The sequence below is a fragment of the Colias croceus genome, chromosome 28 (genome assembly GCF_905220415.1).
Source record: "Colias croceus chromosome 28, ilColCroc2.1".
Classification (NCBI taxonomy): Eukaryota; Metazoa; Arthropoda; class Insecta; order Lepidoptera; family Pieridae; genus Colias; species Colias croceus.
Genome location: NC_059564.1, coordinates 4040033 through 4062496, shown reverse-complemented (window position 1 = coordinate 4062496; position 22464 = coordinate 4040033). Strand labels below are relative to the sequence as shown.

Sequence of the window (22464 nt, the reverse complement as noted above, 5' to 3'; positions counted from 1 at the left end):
AATATTTTTTTTTATTAAAATAAATCACAAAATATGGGTAATTTATATAAATTAAATAAATCACAAAGTATAACTTAAATATAGATAATATAAAATATACAAAAGGTCTTTTCTTATAATAAGGGAAGAAGTTGAGCGTGCTGCGTGATTCAACATGTTTAAAAATTAAGTTAATTTTCTTTAATAAATGCAATTTTAGTACATAATTATTATATAAACAACTCTTAGTATAAATGATTATCTTATTCTAATGGTATTTCGTTAAATATTTGTAGTAAGTATAATTAAATAAATATTCAACATACAAATGTATATTTAAATGAAATGTTAGGAATATTTAGAAAAAAACTACAAATGTCAAAATGACGTTTCACGCTTGTGCGTCTGTCATAAGAAAATTTGAAAAAAAAAGGGTTTAGCATGTCACATTTTTTGTCAAAATATCGAGCATTTTTTGTAAATTATTATGAATTTGTACCTGTTATACATGTTATGTTGTTGGTACTAAAATCTTTCGACACTTTTCAAGAAAATTAAATCATCCAAATTCATAAATTGCGTGAAATAGTAAAAAAAATACTTGAAATAAAAAAAAAAAAATTGCCGCTTTTTAGCACAGTCGGTTAAAAAAATATTCTGTATGTGTTTTAAAATACTCTATTAGTATTTTTTTAGATTTTTTATACGTTATTTTTTATGTAACATTACTTATAAATAAGTTAAATTACAATTTAAATTAAATAAAATGGTAAGCTCTTTGTAACAAATTCGTATAACTTGTTCTTTTTATGAAAAAAATTATATTGTAGAGAAAAAAAAATGTTTTGATTACGGCTGCATATTTTTTTTATTTTTTTTTAAGTATTTCACAAATAAAAAGAACAAGTTATAGATTTCTTATTAATTAATTTTTAAGTACATATTTAGATTAACTCTTAGTCTATACGTAGTCATCAACCAAATGAACCTTCCGGCATAAGTAGTGCTGAAACAAAAATAAAAAAATATATTATATAGTCATGTAAAAACAAATTCATCATACAACGTTTTTGGGTTAAGCTTTAGCAAAAAAATATCTATCTCAAAACAAGAAATGTGTTCAATTTCATCAAAATCGCTTCAGACATTTCAGCGTGAAATGGGAACATATTACAGACATATAATATATAAATATGTGAGAGAATTATAACAGAGTAGTTGTTATGTGGCTATACCTTCCTATTATAAAGTACTCTATGGTGTACAACATAATGGCGATATTGAATTGATATGAAATGCATGGAGTTACGGGCCATGCGATGGTTTATATTCCTTGAGTCAGTAGCTCGATGATATAGTCTCGGTACTACCATCGACCGCGCAAGGTGTGCGCACTGAGTCATTATTTAATATTATTTCACATATCTACCTAACTATAATTAATTATGGAGAGTTATTTAAATTCTCTGACAGCAGCGGTGGGATCGGCACTTATTACCCCCGATTCCAATAAGAGTAAGACTACGTTAAACGATGCAAATCTGCAAGTGAGTGAAACGAGTGATAGTGTTAGTGAAGTTCAAGAAGAAATAGATAGTGTTAATGAGGTTCGAGAAGAACCAGAGTTTCCACCAATAAATCGTGAGAATGTTAACACAACAACAACAACATCATGTGTTGTGTGTGGGTTGTAAAGCACCATGTCGTGCGCATCTCTGTTAAAAGAAATGGCAGATACACTTTCCTAAAACGAAACATTTTGTTTCCGGGTCTAACGCATAAGTAAGGTAGACCCACTACGAGGCCAGCCTTCATCTACCTGTGTGGACATTATTTTTAACGTGAAAAGAAGCTAAGAAGCGAGAGGAAATACCTTTTCGAGATATGGTATGGTAAAAAAGTGATCGAGTTTCAACATACATCGAGTGCTCCACTACAAAGTTGGCGCTAATCGACCGGCTGAGAACGGGCTGGAACTATGCGAATATAGTAAATTCGTGGTAGAAGGTATTGCAGATGACCAGGTATGATCTGATTTATTATGATACACGCCGATTGATTTTGTGGGTCTTGATAGACATTTTGGCATAAATCATTTAAAGCGTCGCATGTTGCAAATTGTTTGCTATAACTGTGTGTTCACATGTCATTACAAACGTGACTGTAAATCTCGCCCATGAAACAAAATCAGTTAGTTTAATCGATAAGAATAACAAAGGTCCGCTCAATATTTAAGAAACAACAACGCATTTATTGTCATAAATTTGGTCACATAGAAGAGGTTTGTTTTTCCAAAGCAACGGGCGGCACGCTCTTAAAGAAACAATACCCTTATCAATGTGTGTTTACAGCACGATACCCCGCTTACCTACAGTCACAGACGTTGCCGGCGTAAAGTTCAAGTGCCTTATTGACAGCAGGTCCGATTGTTTTTTTTTTCCTTTGTAAAAGGATAGCCGATAGCGTGACCGGGCCTCTAGAATTTGTATACACTCGCGTAACAAGAACTGGCACTGTATCAACCTATTCATTCGCCCGTACAACATTACCCATAACTGTTAATGATATGAGCTTTGGTTATTGTAGACTCTCGAGTACTTCCTGGGATGGAGTAACAGGTCGAGATGTTTTTACTAGAGTTTGATTATGGATAACAATGAGATCAAATTATTCGTGAATTTAAAATAAACAATATTTGTTATTGCGGACAATAATTTTGAATCTATAGACACGGATTTAAATGATTTTAATGATGTTCATCGTGTGAGATCCATTATTGAAAGTAAAGCACAAATTTTGTGAAATGGGAATAAGACTTGTGAATACAACCCTAGCACAATCTACAGTTCTTTCAACATTGATAAGGTTTTGTAATGCCCTTGTTGTTAGCCAAGGACTAGATAAATTGCGTGACTTCATAGCTACTTTTTTTAAATTCAACGATGTTCTCGAGTTTCAAAATCATAAGAGGTTACATTCTTTTGTTTAAAAATAATATTGAAAGTCTCGCTTGCGCAGAGTTTTCATTTAATTGGAATAAATGCAAGTTGCTGTTGCAACATTGAATAGGTATTCACCACAAGGTTTCATAACATCGAATGGTAGACTTGTCAGATAAAAAAAAGGCTCTTGCTGAAGCATTATTGTCAAAAGAACGTTTAAGTTCGCGAAATATTTTAGAATGATAAAAAAAAAGATTTCTGCTTCTTTATTAACGATTTTCGGACAAATCTCGTTGTTGAAGTACAAACAGATTCCTGTTCAATAGATTAATAGTGGTTCAGTTTTCCTACAAGAAAGTAATGATCAACTTAAAAATCGAATATTATCAAAGAATCACTGACACAGAAAGTTGTTATCATAGTTATTAAATAGAGTTATAAGATTTAAGAAGACCTCAAGCATAATCTATTAAGCGTTAACATTTTAGAATATTAACAGACTGAAATAGTCTCAAAGCATCATGTCATAAGAAAAATATTTTCTCCTCTTGTTCATAGATGATCGGCTTACATACAAGCTTTTGATTTCGAAGTCGGTACCTACGCAAGGGTCCAAGAATACCGCGTGTAGATTTTATTAGTAGAAACTAGTTGTCTTAACATAATGTTCAATTTGGGCAAAAATAGTAAAGATTCGCGACGACTACAAGCCGAACAACTTAGATCCGAACATAAGTAAAGTAATTGAAGCCGATAAAATGAAATTATTGATTTAAATTTAAGGTGTCACATATGATAAAAAAAATGCTTGCTGTATAAACATTTTCTTTTGTTTGGTGCAAACGAAGTGTTATCATTCATTTATTGATACAATCATTTCATGATTACTTATTTGAAACATTTTAGTTAGGAAAAACCTGCAAAAACTTAGTGTACTTAGTTTGTTAGAACGTACATTGAACATTTTTAGATTGCAAAGTTAATTAAAGGCCCTCTAGAGCTATACAGTTGACTTGACATCCAATAGAAAATGTATCAGAACCACTTCATACATAGCCATAAATACGAATGGCACTTACTTATAATTGTTGACGCATTTACTGGTTAATATTGTCACCTAGCTCCTGTTAAAAATGTGTCTTCAAAAAAAAAAAAAAAGAGCATGTTAAGCGCTTTGTTTTTGTTGTGCGCTGAAAGGAATAGTAGCCGATCAAGCTACGTCATTCGCAGGTAGCGAACTCATAGACTTGAGTTGGCAGTGTTCTTTTGAGTTTCATAAAATTACAAGCGGGATGAATTATTGCGCTAACGGGTTATTTTAAAAAGTTTATGTCTGTTCTTAAGTTCATTGTTTCATTATCGCTGAAAATCATGAACGTAGATAATGGTATTTTACAGTTATTGGCAAAATTCAACTTACTTTGAATTGTATTGTATGAAAGAAACGCACAGCACAGGCGACAGCCCATTGCAATTGTCTATAGGCTGCAAGTCCTCCGCGTAGTCATGAACGTAGATATTGGTATTCTACAATTGGCGAAATTCAACTTACTTTGAATTGTATTTTATCAAAAAGTTTAACACAGGCGACAGCCCAATGCAATTGTCTATAGGCTGCAAGACCACTACGCTATAATGATTTAGTACGAGTGTCAACAGTTTAAAAGTTAACCTGTTTGAAATTAGAAATAACGCAAAAGTCAGGATGGACGAGCATTTGAACGTCTATAAGACTCGTATTGAAAAAAAAAAAAAAAAAAAAGCATTCTGTTTAATGTTGATATTGTGTTAGTAAGAAAGAAAAGCCGATTGTAACATCAATATTATTTTACTTGTTTTGGCGGTCATTTATGATTATTGAATTGTCTCAAGGTAGACTATGAAAATGTGATATCGTCGGTAGTGGTAAATGATATGAAAGTCGGTGTGACTTTAGAACCTTAGACTTTAGGTTCAGTCCTCGTAAATTAATTATTAGCTGTTAATCTGCCCCGTAAAGTGTTCTTATTATACCTAGTATACATCAAGGTATAAGTGCAAGGTGGTTTTGTGTATTCCTGTAAATACACTAGATATGTCACTGGACGACGATTTGATGGCGTGTCATACGATGTAAATTACTAAGTTAGGAGAAAAGTTCTCCAGTCCATACAAAATAATCTCAACTTTGCGATAACGAGAGGTATCGAATCGAGCCTCAAACTGGAGGTCATGCTCAGTACATATTTGTGTCAAGAACTTACAAATTCATCTAAGCAGTTGGAAAGTGAGCCAATGAATAAAAATGTATTCCACAAATGTTACTCCTTACTTCCAGTAATTTGCAAGTTGCCTGGCAGAGATTGCTGTGTAGCAATAAGGCCGCATATTGTGCAAAATATTTTTACCTTATAAGTTTGTACTAGATTTTCTTACATTGTTTTGTACAATAAAGTATTGTAAAAAAAATAAATACTCCGTATATTTTTATTTTTGTTTTATTTTATTATTTTTACCTATTCATTTCCTCGGTTGTTACATAATTCCGTATAGTTAATCTAAGTATTACACAAAAGTTTCATAACACACATGCACACCACACTTTAATAGCTCAATAATAGCTCTGTGTTTGACATAGCAAGGCGTGTATGTCATATTGTACATTGGAAGCTCCGCGCTTCGTGTAGTTGTGGGTAGCGCTTGCGCTCCTTGTGATCACAGTACATGGCAGGCTCCGCGCTGCATGTAGTTCCAGATGTTGTGGGTAGCATTGCGCTCCTTGTGATCACAGTACATTGGAAGCTTCGCGCTTCGTGTAGTTCCAGTTGTTGTGGGTAGCTTTAAGCTCCTTGTAGTCACAGTACATGACAGGCTCCGCGCTGTATGTAGTTCCAGATTTTGTGCGAAGCATTGCGCTTCATGTGACTACAGTACATGTCAGGCTCCGCGCTGCATGTAGTTCCAGTATTTGTTCAGAGCTCTACATTTACAATATATAATACACACACACACACACCAGTACATGGCAAGCTCCGCGCTGCATGTAGTTCCAGATGTTATGGGTAGCATTGCGCTCCTTGTGATCACAGTACATGGCAGGCTCCGCGCTGCAAGTAGTTCCAGATGTTGTGGGTAGCATTGCGCTCCTTGTTATCACAGTACATTGGAAGCTTCGCGCTTCGTGTAGTTCCAGTTGTTGTGGGTAGCTTTAAGCTCCTTGTAGTCACAGTACATGACAGGCTCCGCGCTGTATGTAGTTCCAGATTTTGTGCGAAGCATTGCGCTTCATGTGACTACAGTACATGTCAGGCTCCGCGCTGCATGTAGTTCCAGTATTTGTTCAGAGCTCTACACTTACAATATAATACACACACACACAATACATTCAAAGCTTCGTCTTTAGGCGACAGTGGCCGTTGTTGATATCACCGATGATGACGATGATGAGTAATAATTTGTGAGTCGGTGTGAAAAGTTACAAACCGTGAAGGGAAAAGAGTTTGAATACAGCAAATGAAATAGCAACGCAGTAAGTAATCTGCGCAAAATTACTAGTCGAATGTTCGCGCGAGAACGCGCTCGTTGTCAGAATGGCCGTGTGAGAGAATTATAACAGAGTAGTTGTTATGTGGCTATACCTTCCTATTATAAAGTACTCTATGGTGTACAACATAATGGCGATATTGAATTGATATGAAATGCATGGAGTTACGGGCCATGCGATGGTTTATATTCCTTGAGTCAGTAGCTCGATGATATAGTCTCGGTACTACCATCGACCGCGCAAGGTGTGCGCACTGAGTCATTATTTAATATTATTTCACATATCTACCTAACTATAATTAATTATGGAGAGTTATTTAAATTCTCTGACAAATACATATAGATTATCATTAGTAAAAAAATGTTAACAAAAAAGTTGTAAAAAAATCATCATCAAAAGTCTCAAAGTCTCATCAAAATCGGCACATAGGTTACAGATAACAAAAAAACTTACCCGCGATTGAAGCAGTCATAAAACAAATACCACAGCCCGCGAAAAACGCTCTGACCGCCAACTGAAAATTAAATATTTGTTATTTGTATGCAACGACGTCATTTTGATTTTTGTATGTATGGACGTAGTTTCTTCATTTTTATGACACATAAAGATGATTCTGATTCTGTACAAATGTCTAATGCTAGTGTAAGTGTCAAAACGATAATTTTGTATGGAGTGTCCGAGGTGTGCCCATACTAAGCTTTCGCTTGTGTTATAGAAACCAAATGGCTGATAAACATATATAATTTTTAAATATATACATATATAGATAATTAATACCCAGACACAGAGCAAACATAAATGTTCATCACACAAATATTTTGCCCGGGTGGGAATCGAACCCACGGTCTCTGTCTTGGAAGGCAGGGCCACTACCAACCAAGCCAACCGGCTAGAATGGCAGTAGACTGTAGAATTACTGTACTTTAATCATAATACTATCGGTCCGCCCCGGCTTCGCCCGTGGTACATATTATTTCGCCATAAAAAGTAGCCTGTGTCCTTTCTCGGGTATAAAAAATATCTCCATACCAAATTTCATGCAAATCGGTTCAGTACCTAGTTTAGGCATGATTGAGTAACAGACAGATAGACAGAGTTACTTTCGCATTTATAATATTAGTATGGAAGTATGGATTAATACCCAGACACAGAGCAAACATAAATGTTCATCACACAAATATTTGCCCCGGGTGGGAATCGAACCCACGGTCTGTCTTGGAAGGCAGGGCCACTACCAACCAAGCCAACCGGCTAGAATGGCAGTAGACTGCTGTGGTAGACTGTAGAATAATATATCATAATACTATCGGTCCGCCCCGGCTTCGCCCGTGGTACATATTTCGCAATAAAAAGTAGCCTATGTCCTTTCTCGGGTATAAAAAATATCTCCATACCAAATTTCATGCAAATTGGTTCAGTAGTTTAGGCGTGATTGAGTAACAGACAGACAGACAGAGTTACTTTCGCATTTATAATACATATTATAGTATGGATTATAAAGCTGAAGAGTTTGTTTGAACGCCCTAATCTCAGGAACTACTGGTGTTATTTCAAAAATTCTTTCACTGTTAGATAGCCCATTTATCGAGGAAGGCTATAGACTATATCTATTCTGCTCATACTCTTTACCAATACATGAACCCACACTCATCCAATCATGCACACACATAAAGACATGATACACAAACACCCACACTCACACACTCATACACTCACAAACACACCCACAGACACAAACTTTTACATTATATATATTACTAGCGGTCCGCCCCGGCTTCGCCCGTGGTACATATTAACGTTTTCTCTACATAAGAACCATCCTCGTACTTCAAGGAATATAATAAAAAAAGAATTATCGAAATCGGTTCAGCCGTTCTCGAGTTATGGAATTACAACGAAAAGTGGCATTGATTTTTATATATTAGATTTTTATTTTTTATTTTTTGGATCTCTGTTTAAATTAGGTACGTCAACATATTTCTCAACTATAACATTGGAAGGTCATCGGTACCCGTAATACAGACTATAGTCTAGTACGGGACCATCGTTTTTTCTATACTTTGTAATTGAGGTTGTGAAATAAAGATATATATATATATATATATATATATATATTTTTATATCATCACGCTAAGACCAACACCGCAGGGCACAGCTAGTATACTCACAGAGGATAGCGTTTCTCGTTGTTGCGGTGCTATGGCGGCTATTGCTCCAAGCATGATGCCCGCTGATGATGGGTTTGTGAAGCCACATAGAGCGTATGTCGCTATTAGTTCAGATCGCGCCTGAAATGTCATTAATTATTATTAAATTCAAACTCAAACTCAAACTCAAACATTTATTTATTCAATTAGACTTCTTCGAGAAGCACTTTGAAACGTCAATACATATTTTTATCATTTACCACCGATTCGGAAAGCAGTATCTATGGAGAAGAATCGGCAAGAAACTCCATAGTTGCTCTTTTAAATCATTTCAGTATTACAATTTAATTTTACAAAATATGTAAGTAACCGTACGTATATATTATCATAATATGCCAAAGAACTGTCCTGCAATTAAAGATTAGATTAGATTTATTTGCTTTTTATGTGATTTATTTTTCTTTTTATGTGTACACTATCTTCACAAAGCAACTGTAAACTTTATGCTTGGTACTTGGTTGCTTGGAGATATGTATATAATTTGTACTACATTCTTGCAAATAAATATAATTTGAATTTGAATTTTGGAAGAAATTGCTATTTAGCAATAAAGCCGCTTGTAAAATTAAAAATTGTGTGCAATAAATAATATATTATAACTAAATCTAAAGATTATAATTATTTATTTAGAGACTGGTCTACAATAGCACAAAATAGTGATTTATGGAAGCACTTTGAACAGACCTTTGCCAAGGATTGGGACACAACAGGCTAATACAGGGTTAGTTTTCAATGACCAGCCAAAATTTAAAATTAAGATCTAGATATTAAACCAAAGGTAAATTTGAAACATTATTGTCGAATAAAATAAAAATAATAGCATTCATTTGAAAATGTCTTAAAAATTGCCTAAATCGTAAACACCGCCAGAATCAATGCATTTGTGTGCGTGCGCGCATCGCCAAATTTATGTGTGTGCTAACTTCTACCTATCTAGGTTGTTGAACTGAATTGTGCTTTTGTAATGTCCACACGTTCGCTTTTTAGTGGCGAACAGGAATGAAATCTAATTAAAAAAAAAAACGTTTTTTTTTCATTAGATCTAAAATGTTATCGATTCTGAACCATTTCTGAAAATTTGGCCGATCATTGAAAACTAACTTTGTATAATACAATATTATACAATTCAATAATATACAATACAACACAATTCAATACAATACGGGAATATTTAACTGTTAACATAGGTAAAAATAACTTAATTCAATTTTTTAACTACAAAAAAAAAATGACCCTATAAGATTTAAGCTTCCAATTTTTTAATAATATAAACCTACTAAAGACCCCAAAACTTGTGTACTAGAAATAGATGGACTAATAACGATGAATTAAATACTTACAGATAGCAATCCATCTCTCTTCATTTCTCCCATTCTCTGGTATGCAACAAATTCATTGACCACTGTTTTCAGACCAATCAAAGATCCGACATATTCACACTCCTCCCAGGGCACTCCTGTAAATAATTAAATTTTAATATTAGTACTAAATCCTACAACTACACATATCAACAAAATCTTGGCATGTTTCATAAATTAAAAAAAACTTGAGTTAACATATCTGATTTTATTGTTATCTTTAAATAAGTGGAACTTATCATCGTTATAATTAAGGATGATGATATTAATTCTTAACTTTTAATTTTTATTCAAATATAAAACATAAGTATAAAAATAAGTGATGCCATCTATAAGCGACTACCAGTCTTGGCGGCTATGAAAAACTAAGGTAAAACTACTTGTTCAATCGAAAGAAAAACACAATCCCCGACCATGATCAGTTTTCTCAACAAAATTATTGTTTAAAAGTATTATAGTGTTAATGATCTCAATATATGTCACGCGGTGTGTCCATTAAACACATAAAACTGAAAGAATAGAATAAATTGGATCGCTCACGAGTGGCTGAGTTGGTGAGGCATCCGCCCCGGAATGGCGCGAAAGGATGCGGGTTCGAGTCCCGCGCCGTGATCGAATTTTTTCTATTCCTTATAAATTTATGTTTAAAAGTCAAATCTCACCCATCATCCAACACAGCGGTATAAAGACCTTCCCCAACAACCACTCTAGATTCAAATCCGGTAAACCAAGCAGAGCACCGCAATAACCGATGACTCCGTTGATAAACGCGATAGCGGCTACGAAAGCTACTAGATTCGCTACAATATTCAGTATTAGAGATATTCCGTTTGTCGCTCCGCGTGTAGCCGCGGAAAGTGCTGATTGGTCCTGTCTGTAATTAATAGAACTATTAATTTTACAACACAAAAAAGTGCTAAGCACAAGTGTCAGAAGTGAAACTTCTTTACCAAGATTCTTGATATAAAAAAGAGTGTGTCAGAACTCAGAAGTGAAACTTCTTTGGCAAGATTCTTGATATAAAAAAGTGTGTCAGAAGTGAAACTTCTCTGGCAATATTCTTGATATAAAAAAAGAGTGTGTCAGAAGTGAAACTTCTTTGGCAAGATTCTTGATATAAAAAGAGTGTGTCAGAAGTGAAACTTCTCTGGCAAGATTCTTGATATAAAAAAGAGTGTGTCAGAAGTGAAACTTCTTTGGCAAGATTCTTGATATAAAAAGAGTGTGTCAGAAGTGAAACTTCTCTGGCAAGATTCTTGATATAAAAAAGAGTGTGTCAGAAGTGAAACTTCTCTGGCAAGATTCTTGATATAAAAAAGTGTGTCAGAAGTGAAACTTCTTTGGCAAGATTCTTGATATAAAAAAGAGTGTGTCAGAAGTGAAACTTCTCTGAAAAGAGTCTTGATATAAAAAAGAGTGTGTCAGAAGTGAAACTTCTCTGGCAAGAATCTTAAAATAAAAAAGAGTGTGTCAGAAGTGAAACTTCTCTGGCAAGATTCTTCATATAAAAAAGAGTGTGTCAGAAGTGAAACTTCTCTGGCAAGATTCAAAGATACTAAAATCAAACTCTATGTAACGGTATTGCCATGACGCGACCTTGAAAGTTCTCTCTACTTTGTCAACCTTAGAGTATATATACTATCTATAGAGTGCGAACAACCAAGTGGGAACAGTAGGCACAGGTGGGAACAACACGACGCTCCCGCCGCGAGCGCTCGCAGTCGTGGTTGAGTGCTCACGAAGTCTCTAGATTTTTTTCATATTTACGAATAAACGTGGTGAAATGTGCAGTTCTATCTTGCAAAAACGATACTAGAAAATAAACAAAATTGAAATCCACTATCAAATTTCATCAGTAAGTCGATTGTTTTACATAATTTGATGAAAATAAATCTAGCATCGCGGGGGTGAAGAGTAGGTGGGAGGCGGACACGCGCAGGCTCGCTCGCGCGCCTCACTGCCGCCACGTGATCGTAGTGATGTGACCTGACCAACGCTGTACTCGATATAAAGTTTACTAGAAGAACTATATTTTAACAAATTATTTATTTAACTTTAAAATTAAAACTCTTTTAAAAATGTATTATAAATAAATTTGTGGTGTGTTTTGTATGATACACTTTCTAAATTATGAATGCGAATGTATTATAGTGTAAATGTAAAATATGTAATGTTACGATATATTTTCTGAACCGCTAAATTGATTTTGAAGATTTTGATAGTAGAATGGATAAAATTGAATAAAAAAATTATTAATATTATTTATTATATTATCATTTTAAATTATTAATTATTCCTTAATATTTTTTACCATTTTTAAAACATTATTATTATTGTTTGATTTATTATTAAATAAATAGCACTAAACCCGAACTTTTATTTTATCAACTTTATTATTTAACAAGTACTCACGTTTTTCTGATATTCCAATCAAACATATTTTTTAAAGTACTTATAATTAATACAAGAAAATTTCTTATATAATATTTAATATTCAAATGGAATAAACAAACTTTATTCAGTTGGTAAACAAATTTAAAATTACATATTTATACTTTATTCATATATTTTTCCTTTAATAACTTATTGAACATAAAATTTACTTATGATACATATTTATTTACATAACTTATCGATAGTTCAACACGCAATTGATATCTACCCATCCCTATTTGTCACACACACATCTATATAGTATCTATAGCTCATCTGCCTACGATGCGCACTATGCAATTTGTGCAATACACTCGCTCTATACTATTGTAATATATACTCTAAGTTCTCAACGCTTCTAAAGAAGTTTCACTTCAAAAATTATAAACAATAGAAATTAAAGATTACACCTATTATGTTAATAAAGAAAGAAATAATTCATTAATAGATAATAAAAATTGACAAAGGGCAACGAAGAAATACTAAAACAGTAATTAAAATCAATGTTCAAAATGGTAGCAAATTTTTAACTCTTGCAAGTTCTATTTTTTAAGTTTCTTCTAGAATTTAGTGAAATTAAAGATAACTCATTAATTTCGATTCCACCTCTAACAAATTCTTAAAAATTAAATTGCCATAAATATTTTTATCGAGAAACCGTATTTTTTTAACAAAATAACAAAACAACATACTTCTCAACCTCCTGTATATTATCGACGCGTGTCAACGAGCGTCTAGTTTCAGGCATCAATAGTTTCGAATAGCACACAGCAGCAGGTGCCGACATCACACTTGCTGTCACAAGATGCGCGGGAGATGCACCGAAACCTATATAGGCGGCTAGTATTGTGCCTAAAAGTAAAAGTAACTTATGTATCATAAGTAAAAGTAACTTATGTATCATAAGTAAAAGTAACTTATGTATCATAAGTAAAAGTAACTTATGTATCATAAGTAAAAGTAACTTAAGTATCATAAGTAAAAGTAACTTATGTATCATAAGTAAAAGTAACTTATGTATTATACGAGACAGATTTATTTAATACGTCCTTAAATACGTATAAATCGAATGTTTTTAAATTCTTAAGTCGATAATTATTAATGAAAATTGTAAACTTATCCTATTTTAATATTTTATTTTAAACTAAACATGTAATGCTTTGGGTTTTACACGGTCTGTTAATTAGGTACTTGTTATTATGAAATAAATAAATAAATACGTATGTATTTCTAAGCAGGTACTCTACTCAAAAATTACAAAAAATACCTAACTATAATACAATTAATAAAGTACCTAATTAACTTCGGCTTATGGCTTCGCTTGTGACACAATACAACATATATACATACACAATACAACATATAGCGCTCGGGGAACACCTTCATATCCAACGATGAAAGAATTTATGAAATCGGTTCAGTAGTTACTGAGATTAGCGCGTTCAAATTAATAAAAAAACCTTTAAAGCTTTAGAATATATTAGAACTAGCTTTCCACCCGCAGCATCGCCCGTGCAGTCAAAGATAAACCCGCATAGTTCCCGGTCCCGTGGAATTTCCGGGATAATACCTAACCTGTATAATGTAATAACCATATATTCATAGGTACTTCTAGAGTAGGAAACAAACCGTTGTTGTATATAAAGATAAAAGTCTTGCAGCGCGTCGATTAACATTGGTGTTCCACAAGGATCCTATACAGGTCCTATTTTTCTCCTTGAATATACTAATCCATAGTCCATACTAATATTATAATTGCGAAAGTAACTCTGTCTGTCTGTCTGTTACTCAATCACGCCTAAATTGCTGAACCAATTTTCATGAAATTTGGTATGGAGATATTTTGATACCCGAGAAAGGACATAGGCTACCTTTTATTGCGAAATATGTACCACGGGCGAAGCCGAGGCAGACCTCAAGTATTCAATAAATTTTTACTACCGTTTACAATTATAATAAGACAAAATATAATACTTACTAACCAGAAACAGTCGCAAAACCAGACGACAGTACAACGTGTAGTTCCGATGGAGTCAGCAAAGGAAGGTATGGTTTTATCAGCAGAATCGATTCTGACTGAAAATTTTTAGTTATTTTTAAAATCTATACTAATATTATAAAGCTGAAGAGTTTGTTTGTTTGAACGCGCTAATCTCGGGAACTAAAGGTCCGATTTGAAAAATTCTTTCGGTGTTAGATAGCCCATTTATCGAGGAAGGCTATAGGCTATATATCATCACGCTACGACCAACAGGAGCGGAGCCACGCGGGTGAAACCGCGCGGAGCAGCTAGTTAAACATATTAATGTTAATTGATTTTGATGATTAACACACCAGTTAATTTTGATTTTAATAATAAACTCACCATCCCCAAGAATATATTTCCCACAGCGATCACGCTTTCACAAACAGTGGTATCAGTGGCCGCTCGTAACAAATGGCCGAGTTTTAAACAGAACCATTGTAAAGCGCCCCAGAAGAATAGCACTTCAACCAACATACTGAAGAAGAATATTACTGGTAGCGTCTGAAAGAGGATTTCGTTATATTAGTCAATCTGTAAAACCGCACTACTATTTACGAGTGAGAAAGTATGTTTGTCTGTTTGTTTGCGTCTTCTTCTTATTCGTCTATTCTTGCGTCTGAGGATAGTTAGGAGGCTAGAAAATGGCATAGGCTCCTTTTTAAAATATATGCAAAATTATTTATTTATTTATTTATTAATACTTTATTGCTCTTGGAATCATTACAATAAGACTTAATCTAAGGATACATTACAACAATTGGCGGTATTATCGCTATGCAGCGATTTCTTCCAGACAACCGGACGTACGAAGAGAAATTAAATTAAATTATGTGTGTATGTCACCGTCATCTGGTTGAATTGGCAACGGCCTTTGAACGTTACATTAAACAATTGGACGAGCTGTCCTTTAGCCATTCAATGAACGCGCTAGTCATTCAATGAAATAGCTAATTCAACGAGATGACTGCGACATATATATGGTTTCAAAATTAAATCATTTCTCAAGCATAAACCATAATAACATTTAAAAAAATCTCATTCCCGTCTAAACCAATAAATTAATTTAGTAATTAAAGTTTCACTTACACTAAAAGCGAACACTTGTTCAGTTCTAACGAGTAAGTCTCCAAACACGAATGCAGCGCCATCTACACCGTATGATAGAAATGTTGCTACCTGGAATAATTATAATTATAATTACAATAAAACTATTTCTGTATTACATGATAAAAAATATAAACAATCACTTGTCTTTTTTGAGCCTGATTGATATCCAAAACAGTGGACAGATTTTGATGGGACTTTCAATAGTGAATTGATCATGCTTGTCCTAAATTCCTGCTTAATACTGTTAATGGTGTACTAAGAACAAACTATACAAAAATCATATGCACCTTAAATAATAATAATCAATCAAACATTCCTCGTGAGTGAACGAAAAATCTAAATCTATACATATAATAAATCTGTAGAGGGGTCAAGTCTGTACATTGAAAATATTGAAAAAATAAATACCAGGATATCCAGTTACTGGATCGATACCAAACCCAAATATGTGATTAAAAAAATTTTTGTCTGTCTGTATGTGAAGACATCACGTGAAAACTAATGGTTCGATTTCGATGAAACTTGGTTTATTTATACCTTATTATCCTGGGCGTAAAATAGGATACTTTTTATCCTGGAAAAATACGTAGAAAAAAATCTTAATTTTTCAGTTTTATCCATACTGTCGTTGTTCTGTAGAACCGCGAACACACGTTGCGTATTATTATAGGCCTAGCCGTATTTGGGTCCAATCAAGGTCCAATAGATATTTATAAGATGTCATTGTCAAATTTACTCAAAATGGAGAAATAAACCATCCACGCGAAGACCGACATTAGCGCGGACGGAGTCGCGGGCGGAAGCTAGTTTATGAATATTGTAGAACTTTACCAATGAATGAATAAATGAATGAACAAACAAGTGATAACTGCGTTAAAAACAACCGACTTCAAACTTGCACTTGCAACATTGACAAATACAGACAAAAATGCTCATAAAATAAAAACTACTGGGCCTATCCGAATATAATTTTTATGGGACCAATTCGATCACCATACCGCATCGAACAAAAAAAAAAGAATCACGTAAATCGGTTCAGAAACCTCGGAGTAATCGGTGTACATACATAAAAAAAAACATACCGGCCGAATTGATAACCTCCTCCTTTTTTTGAAGTCGGTTAACAATGACACTATGCGCTAAACTAAAATGACAGACGCGTTTTAAACATATTATCATCATAATATATTACCTTATCAGAGAAACATTGTAACGCGGCTCTGCCCGTATCCCATCTGATGAATAGAACTCCAAATATAAACTGTATTAACAGACCGACAATCACACTGCGGTAGTTAATTCGTCCTGGGTGTGCTGAGAACAGGAAACCTGGAAAAATGGTTTATTTATAAATGAATGAATGAAAACACGTTTGCCGAAAGAAAAGTAACATTACATTGAGACAAAAAAAAAAGAGTGCGCGTTAGAAGTTATACTTCTTTGGCGTATGGAAAAAAAATACTAGAGGTAGAATATACAACTTGAACATAGTTATCAATTTTGATACCACCTAGAACTAACTTCATGCTGTTAAATTTAGGTGTCTGTGTGCGCGCGCCAAAAGAAGTATAACTTCAATAACACTTAACTAACTACAATTTATAAATGTGTAGACAATAATTGATTATTGACACTTGTGTAGAACATATAGTGCCACAAACTTAACTGACCCGGTGACGGTGTCACGGATGTCGATTTCTTTTTATTTATACAAAATATTCCGTATGAAAAGTCTGTGAAAATGTGACATTTCAAAATGGCGTTCTGGTAGTTCCAGTTTTGCCACCGGGTCAGTTAAGTTTGTGGCACTTTACTAGTTTTTCACAGGCGGAGTTAAAAGAAATTTTAACGAAAAAGGTTATGAGATGTTTCATCGCAAGCATCCTATCTTCAGACATAATATATGACTGGCCGGTTGGCTTGGTTGGTAGTGACCCTGCCTTCAAAGCCAGAGGTCGTGGGTTCGATCCCCATCGGGGCAAATATTTGTGTGATGAACATAGATGTTTGCTCTGTGTCTGTGTGTTAATTATCTATTTATGTATTTATTTAAAATTATATATCTATGTTTATCAGCTATCTGGTTTCCATAACACAAGCGAAAGTTTAGTATGGGATCAGATCGTGCCGTGTGTGAAAATTGTCCCGAAATATTTATTTATCTACTAGCTTTCCGCCCGCGGCTTCGCCCGCGTTTTCAGAGAAAGCCCCGCATAGTTCCCTTTCCCGTGGGATTTCCGGGATAAAACCTATCCTATCTCTCAAGTTGGATCGAACTGCACATGGTGTGCGAATTTTATTATGGTGTGCGAATTGAGTCCATTGAGGACAAACATTGTGACACGAGATTTATATATATTTATCTATTTATATAGGTAATTCATATCATAAAATCAATCCGTTGCGACGTGAAAGAAATGAACAAAACGCAAATGAACAAGCATACTTAAGATTAGTATAAGGATACTTACCCATAAGAAGCAAGAAAGCAAGACCCAACAACGATATTAGTCTTTCTGGAGAGTCTCTAGTGTCGAAGTAAAGGAACACGGCAATCGCTCCGATGACAACGACGAAAACGAGCAAGCGGAACCACCTGGAAATATTTATAAGTTGAATTCATAAAAAAAAAGACGTGTGTCACTCAGGGACTGGGGCGGTTGCGCTATTGCATGCTATGCCTTCAAGCCACACCTCCGCCCGTCGGAGTGGGGAGCGTGAGGATGTTTCGTTACGGAATTTCTCGATTCGGTTCCCGCGCTCAAGTCCCGCGATAGAAGCTATGCAATAGCTTAAAAAAATGTGTGCGTGTACTAACTAGTGTACACACGTAAGAAGTGAAACTTCTTTATGACCTTATTTTTCAAAAAATAATTTACTATATGCAACTTTACAGAAATACGCCGAATCACGCGTGGTAGGGATATAAGAAAAAGATGGCGCGTAACGGAAAAATGTTACACAAAATTTTTTTCCAACCCGATAAAGAAGTTTCACTTCAATAAGTTGAATTAATAAAAAAAAAATCTAAACTGACTTGACTTTGACTGTATGTAAAAAAAATGTTTGCTTGTAGACCTTAAAATTTTATAATTCATACGTAGGAAACAGATTCCATGTAAATATGGCAAGAGAAAAAACTTGCAGAAAGCTCAACAAAATCATATCTTGGTAAGATTTTGTTACCATTAAAATGTGGGAAAGTTTCCTTTAGTATTATCTGTTGTGTTATCTTACTTTTTCAAAAAAAGAACGTGTGTAAGTACCGAGCAAACATGTCAGAAGTGAAACTTCTTTGGCAAGTTTTTAAGATACCAAAATCGTCGCCTTACTCCATGATGTGACGTGACTTGCCTAAAGAAGCTTCACTTCAAAAATGATAACGCTTTTTAAATCTTGCTCATTTTTTTCACATTTTTTACTAAATCTCTTTATAAACTTCCAACTCACACATGCTTCCAAAACTCCGTCAGCACTCGCTCAGTGGGGTCCCAAACCATTCTTTCAAACCATTCCCCAAAGAACCGCTTCACCACCATGAAGTATATTATGAAGAAATATATGATGCTCAGGAACGCTATGAGACTGCCGAAACCGTAGCACAGTTCTAACGGCTCTTTGCCTGTAATGAGTGAGATAGTTAGTTAGTGAGTGAGTGAGTGAGTGAACGAATTATATTATAACTTAAATAAGAAATTACACATGTGAATACATGCTTTTATTTCAGTGATGAAGATAAGATTTAAAAATATAACAGAGACTATTATCAGTACACTCATTATTAATGATTTCTTAAAGTATCTATTAATCGAGGTGTATTATTCGAGTGAAACTCTTCGTGCTTTATATCAAAAACTATTAATTATACAAGTACTAGCGGTCCGCCCCGGCTTCGCCCGTGGTACATATTAACGTTTTCTCTACATAAGAACCATCCTCGTACTTCAAGGAATATAATAAAAAAAGAATTATCGAAATCGGTTCAGCCGTTCTCGAGTTATGGAATTACAACGAAAAGTGGCATTGATTTTTATATATTAGATTATAAGTATTATTTAAAATAATTTTGTTTGTCTTGGTAACTACATAACTAATTATTTATTATTAGAAAAATACAGTAAATTAACAAAATTTAAACTTAAAATCTCACCTACATCTTACAAAAACTCAATCTACTTACTTATATTCAACCAATAATATAAACAGCCGAAGAAGAATCCCAAAACCAGTCCATTTAAAATAAACAGCGAGATAGTCTGTACAGCAGAACTATTCTTCTTCATAAAGTCATCCGTGGAGCTGCCCATTCTGTCCAGGGTCACTTCAAACCATCCACTTGGATTGTACTCCAGAAACTCGTGGACTATCTATAAAGGAACAAATGAATGAATGAAATTTTTAGTCGTTCGTTCACTATGTAACGGACTTTATTTATAACGCAAATAAATTCGACGCAAGTTTGTTGATACTGGAATCGATTGTAGGTCGATTTAATTACACTCTAGCGCCTCTAATGGGCACTCTTCACAATGGGCAGCGTTGGCCCAACAAATGATCGTCGATGTTTGCCGCCATTATGTTCATACATCGATGGTCGATTAGACATTTACGCTCTACACTATCGTGATTGCTTCTACTCGTCCAACGCTGCCCATTGTGAAGAGGGACCATAACGAACGTTACGTCTGCCTTCAAATTAACTAATGAGGCAATTTAATAATAATTAATAACTAATAAACAAGCATCTAATACATTAAATCTACAACTGACTTAGTTACTATACTAATAATAATTATTAAAGACTAGATTTCCGCCCGCGGCTTCGCCCGCGTTTGCAAAGGAAAACCCGCATAGTTCCCGTTCCCGTGGGATTTCCGGGATACAAACTATCATATGTGTTAATCCAAGTTACCCTCTATATGTGTGCTAAATTTCATTGTAATCGGTTCAGTAGTTTTTACGTGAAAGAATAACAAACATCCATACATCCATACATCCATACAAACTTTCGCATTTATAATATTAGTAGGATTATAAATATTTAATTATAATATTTTTGACCTTGCACTTTGCAGTGTTACGGTGTATTTACATCAAACGAACATAGAGCTAGCTGCTAGAGCATCCTTTCGTGATCTTTTAGTGTAAACGAAAACTTATTCAGTGTTGTTCAGTATTAGAACATTGCATATTATAATCTTTTCAAACGCTTTTTCAATGAATGCTATAAGTACGCTTGTTTAAACTAAATGAATTTGACATAGTGGGTTTACAGAACATTCGCTCGTTTGATGTAAATGTACCGTTAGAGTGAAACGGTCGAATTTCGACGAATCGGCAAAACTTATAACAAATATTATAATTTATAATGATTCACCTGTCCATTTATTTCCCCGTTTTTCTTCTGTACATCTGTCAATTCCACTGCTACATTTTCAGTTTTCTGTAATTAAAAAAAAATATATTAGACTAGGGATGGAATTTTGTTACTTTTGCTCAGAAAAACTCAGTTTAGAATACATAATATAATATATTATTCTATTCTAAGATAAATTGCACTAGCTGTGCCTCGCGGTTTTACCCCCAGTGCTCTGCTCCTGTTGGTATTAGCGTGATGATATAATATTATAATCTACAGCCTTCCTCGATAACCGGACCAGTCAAATCGGACCAGTAGATCATGAGATGCGTTCAAACAAACAAACTCATCAGACTTCAGCTTTATAATATTAAAATAACTAGCTTACCGCCCGCGGCTTCGCCCACTTTGTCTAAAACCTCATAAATTATATACTAAAACCTTCCTCTTAAATCACTCTATCTATTAAAAAAAAACCGCATCAAAATCCGTTGCGTAGTTTTAAAGATTTAAGCATACAAAGGGACATAGGGACAGAGAAAGCGACTTTGTTTTATACTATGTAGTGATGCCAATTTTTACCTATGTACCACACGAGTTAACTTATAAATTGGAATCAATAATTTCCATGAAATTGAACGACAGTTTACAACGGCTATAAAATTTATCGATTTTAATTGGCTTCATGTTGTTACTTTGGCAATTAAAATTGTTTTATAAACCATTTGTATAAACAATACAATTGTGTATGGTATTGACATTTCTTTAAAATAAATAAACAAACATACATAATATGATTCTGTCAAATAATAGGATTTTTAAATGGTGATAAGAATACATAATTTAAGTATGTTTTTTTAAATAACAGAGCTGATGTTTTACTACTAACATTTTAAACGCGAGAGATTGAACGGGTGTACCTAGATGGATGTTTGACACTCTTCCATCCGAACGATTGGACTTGATTTGGATGAAATTTTACAGGAATATAGATTATGCATCAAATTACACATGAGATATAGAAATAGGATTTTACACGCGAGTTCATCCGCGGGTGAAACCGCATGGCACAGCTAGTAGGTATTATAAGGGTGCTTATCAACCAGTGTTCTAAACACATCCCTCGCTACGCATTCTCGCACATTTCTAGTGGAAAATCACCCTAAACGCGAAAGTTGTAGAATTTGATGTTTATTTCGTTTTCACGCAAAAACTGCTGAGCAAATGTATGAAGTTTTGTACGGAGATAAATCATAGTCTAGAAAAGCACATAGACTCTTACTCCACGCGCAGGGCCGGATCTACCCATGGGCTTTATGGGCTGCAGCCCAGGGCCCCGAGGTTAAAAGGGCCCCCTTACTCCGATAAAACCAATGGGCGATAATTTAAAAAAAAATCTGTAGTCGGTTTTCGAAAAAAAAATGATGAAAATCGCATACCTACTTCAATAACTTTTGCTAACATGTAAAAGGATGTTTGCATGTTGATTTTCAACTTTTAGAAAATAAATCTCATTTATTGAAACTATTT

The 22464-nt window shown here is 34.2% G+C and overlaps 1 protein-coding gene across 1 annotated transcript in view; it reads right to left on the bottom strand.

Moving 5' to 3' along the window:
- Nucleotides 1–953: 953 nt before the first annotated feature.
- Nucleotides 954–22464, bottom strand: part of LOC123703950 (uncharacterized transporter YutK-like) — a 37003-nt gene continuing 15492 nt past the window's right edge. Inside the window, exons 3-16 of the mRNA XM_045652163.1 lie at nucleotides 20953–21018; nucleotides 19756–19942; nucleotides 19026–19197; nucleotides 18047–18171; nucleotides 16768–16904; nucleotides 15555–15644; nucleotides 14808–14969; nucleotides 14425–14518; nucleotides 13135–13294; nucleotides 10672–10883; nucleotides 9992–10107; nucleotides 8613–8732; nucleotides 6898–6958; nucleotides 954–985 (exon numbers count right to left, since the gene is read on the bottom strand). Of these exons, the coding sequence (XP_045508119.1) occupies nucleotides 954–985; nucleotides 6898–6958; nucleotides 8613–8732; nucleotides 9992–10107; nucleotides 10672–10883; nucleotides 13135–13294; nucleotides 14425–14518; nucleotides 14808–14969; nucleotides 15555–15644; nucleotides 16768–16904; nucleotides 18047–18171; nucleotides 19026–19197; nucleotides 19756–19942; nucleotides 20953–21018 (1734 nt within the window). The remainder of the gene's footprint in view (nucleotides 986–6897; nucleotides 6959–8612; nucleotides 8733–9991; nucleotides 10108–10671; nucleotides 10884–13134; nucleotides 13295–14424; nucleotides 14519–14807; nucleotides 14970–15554; nucleotides 15645–16767; nucleotides 16905–18046; nucleotides 18172–19025; nucleotides 19198–19755; nucleotides 19943–20952; nucleotides 21019–22464) is intronic.